Source organism: Pseudomyrmex gracilis, unplaced genomic scaffold, assembly GCF_002006095.1.
Source record: "Pseudomyrmex gracilis isolate BER0280 unplaced genomic scaffold, ASM200609v1 scaffold_333, whole genome shotgun sequence".
NCBI lineage: Eukaryota > Metazoa > Arthropoda > Insecta > Hymenoptera > Formicidae > Pseudomyrmex > Pseudomyrmex gracilis.
Window position 1 is genome coordinate 158,138 of NW_018020917.1, and position 3,128 is coordinate 161,265.

General features: G+C 60.0%; 1 protein-coding gene across 1 annotated transcript; it reads right to left on the reverse strand.

Moving 5' to 3' along the window:
- Positions 1 to 515: 515 nt before the first annotated feature.
- On the reverse strand, positions 516 to 1,486 carry LOC109860137. The gene is made up of 2 exons (XM_020439016.1): positions 1,378 to 1,486; positions 516 to 1,156 (listed from the first exon to the last, which is right to left on the reverse strand). The coding sequence occupies exons 1-2, from the start codon at positions 1,484 to 1,486 to the stop codon at positions 516 to 518; spliced, it is 750 nt and encodes a 249-aa protein (XP_020294605.1).
- Positions 1,487 to 3,128: the final 1,642 nt, after the last annotated feature.

Genomic DNA, 3,128 nt, shown 5'->3' on the forward strand with positions numbered 1-3,128 from the left:
GGTTACCGTGATATGGTGTTCCGTGCCATGGGTCACTCTTCTTGTCTGGTCCCCTATCCTTGTGAGCTCTGGGAACTCTGCTAGTATTTTGTGATAGCGCGTGCTTTCTTCTAGTGTTTTTACTGACGTTATCTTTGAGTGCCTTGTTTGCCCTGCCGTGCTTAGTCCCGTTTTTCCGTCTACCAACCTCTTTCTTCTGACGTCTGGTAGAAGGTGGAAGTGGGCCAGGAAGTCTGCTCCAATTATTGGCTGCGCAATCTCTGCGATGACAAATCGCCATAGGAATGTTCTGCGTAAGCCGAATTCGGGTTGCAGAGTGACGGTTCCGTATGTTTTGATCTTCGTCCCGTTTGCCGCGTATAACTCCATGGTGTGTCCTGCTCGATTTATGCCTCTTGTCATCCTCCGGGGGTATATGCTTACATCGGATCCGGTGTCGACTAGGAATCCTGTTTGNNTTTTCCTGTCTACCATGTAGAGGCGGCGTGGTCCTGGGCCCTCGTCATCTACCGCCATTAATGACTGGCCTCTTCGTTTTTTGTTNTATATGCGCAAGGTTGTNCACATCTGCGGGCTTCTTCTCCGAATCTNCGGTGATAGTAGCANATGTCTTTCTCTTCCCCTGCGTTTTTCCTGGCTCTGCTCCGGGAACGGCTCCTTAATCGGGATCTNCCCTGCTTCATGAGTTTGGCCATTTGGTTTGTCAGTGCTGCGACCTGTTTTGTCAAGGCCTCGATCTGATCTGCCGTTGTTCCTTGTGTTGTTACTGCTGCTGCTGCATGCGGTGTGGTCGCCAGTACGACTGCTCTGCTATTGATCTCATGGATGCGATCTGCTTGTTCGGCGACACTGCTTAAGTCGTCCTCGGCTCTTGTTGCCAGGATGGCTTGGACCTGTGGCNGAAGGCGCCCGAGCCATAATGTTCGTAGTAACTTGTCCGATACTGTTGTTCCTGCGAGGGTCGTAAGATGTCGTAGAAACTGTGATGGCTTCCTATCTCCTAGTTCCTCTTGCTCCAGTAGTTGCCGCATTCGTTGCTCGTGTGAGTCGGTTAGACGTTGTATTAANGCCTTCTTTAATGTTGCGTACTTATTTCCTGGCGGGGGCTGAGTGATCACATCTTTCACTTCTCTTGCCTGCCGTGGTTCTAGCTTCGCTAGTACATACGCGTATTTTGCGTCGTCTCCTTTCACTTCGCAGACGGCGAACTGGCTTTCTAATTGTGCNTGGCCGACACCGACGACGTGGGTCTCCGACTAAGGGTGCGGCACGCTGAAGACGAGGCCGCGAAGCGCGGCAATAAGCTGAGGGAACTCGAGGCGGAGAACAGTATTCTCCGCCGAGAGTATAACGATCTCCGCGAGCAGTGCGAGATACGGATTGCCGCGGCCACCTCCCGGGCTAGTACAAGAGGGCTGACCCGGGAAGCGTCTGCCCAAACAGACGCCTTGCGTGGTCCGGTGGTGACCTCCGTGGAGGTCACCATTTCTTCAGGTTTCTTCCGCCAGGGACGATTATCCCGCCAGCGGTGCGACTCAAAGTCAGCGAGACGCGCAAGGTCCTGGACGGCGCTCGGGTCGTCCAGGACACTGGCGGTGGGGACGGCGCGCTCCATGGCCGAGTAGCGGCCATTGAGCGTCAGATAGGAGGGGTCCAGGAGCTGCTCCACCAGCTCATGAACGTCGTGGCCTCTCCTGAAGGCCCAAGTGCTGATGGCGGGCGGCCGCCTCAGCCCCAAGCACCGAGATGCAAACCCTCGGAGGGCGATCCAGCCCCTGTTGGGGCCGTGGCGGTCGGAAACGCCGGCCGGGGTGCTGATGGGGTGAAACCTCCGCGTGAGGGGGTAACTGCGGCGTCTCTTCCCGACGAGACAAACTGGGTGACGGTGGTCCGTCGCCGTAACAAACGTGCGGAAGAGAAAGTTCCTTCGGCCCAGACGAGAGGCGAGGGCCGGCAGCGCCCAGCTCCCGCCGCCACTGAGAGTGGCCGCCGCCGCCGACGCCGTCGCACGGCTGCGGCCGTGGCTATTAGGTGTTCCCCCGATGACAAGGGGGAAACATCCTACGCGGCTGTCCTCCGGCTCGCGCGGGAGAGGATTGCTCTGTCCGACCTGGACATTGCAGAGACGCGCGTCCGCAAGGATGTCGGGGGCGGAATTCTTGTGGAGGTTCCGGGCCTCGACGGCGCGGCCAAGGCGGATCGCCTAGCCGAGGCTCTGGCCCCGGTTCTGGAGGGGAGAGCGACAGTCTCCCGCCCAATCCGCAGGGGTGAGNTGCGGCTCACCGGCTTGGACAAGTCGGTGACCGCCGAGGAGTTGGTAGAGCGGTTGTGCTCGGCTGATTTCGGCGGTTGCCGGCCGTCGAACGTCACGGTGGGCCCCGTGACGGAGGGACGTGATCGCCTGGGAGCAGTCTGGGTCCGGTGCCCGTTAGACGTGGCCACAAAAGTGGCCGAGCTCGGCCACCTCCGAGTGGGGTGGTCGAAAATCAAAGTGTCGCTCCTGCCTGGCCGCCAGTTTCAGTGCTTCAAGTGCCTGGAGTTTGGCCACGTCAGGCAGGCGTGCAAAAACACGGTGGACCGGGAAGATATTTGCTACCGGTGTAGCAAACCCGGCCACCGTTCCCGAGAATGCCAGGGTCTGGCCCGGTGCGTTCTGTGCGCTGACCGAGGTCTCCCGTCCGCGCACAGACTCGGGGGAGAGGCGTGCCTGTCGAAACACAAGGGGCGCAACGGCCTCAAAGGAGGCACCCTGACCGTGCGGAGGACGGTCGTCCATGGCCAAGAGGCCATGGACGTAGAGCAAAATGGCCCGCGTAGTTCAAGTTAACGTGAATCACAGCGGGCCGGCGCAGAACCTGTCGCTGCAGGTTCTGCGGGAGAGGGAGGCGAGTCTCCTGGTGCTCGCTGAGCCCTGGAGAGTCCCGGAGTTCCCCACGTGGGCAGGGGACGAGAACGGCGTGGCTGCTGTCACGTGGGTCCACCGGCCGGGGAGCCTCGCGGTCCGCGGCGTGCTCGACCGGGGCCGTGGGTTCGTGGCGGTGCGGTGGGGGAAACTGGCTGTGTACAGCTGCTACGTCTCCCCCAACAGCTCACGGGTGGGCCTGGACAAATTCCTGGACTCTCTGGGG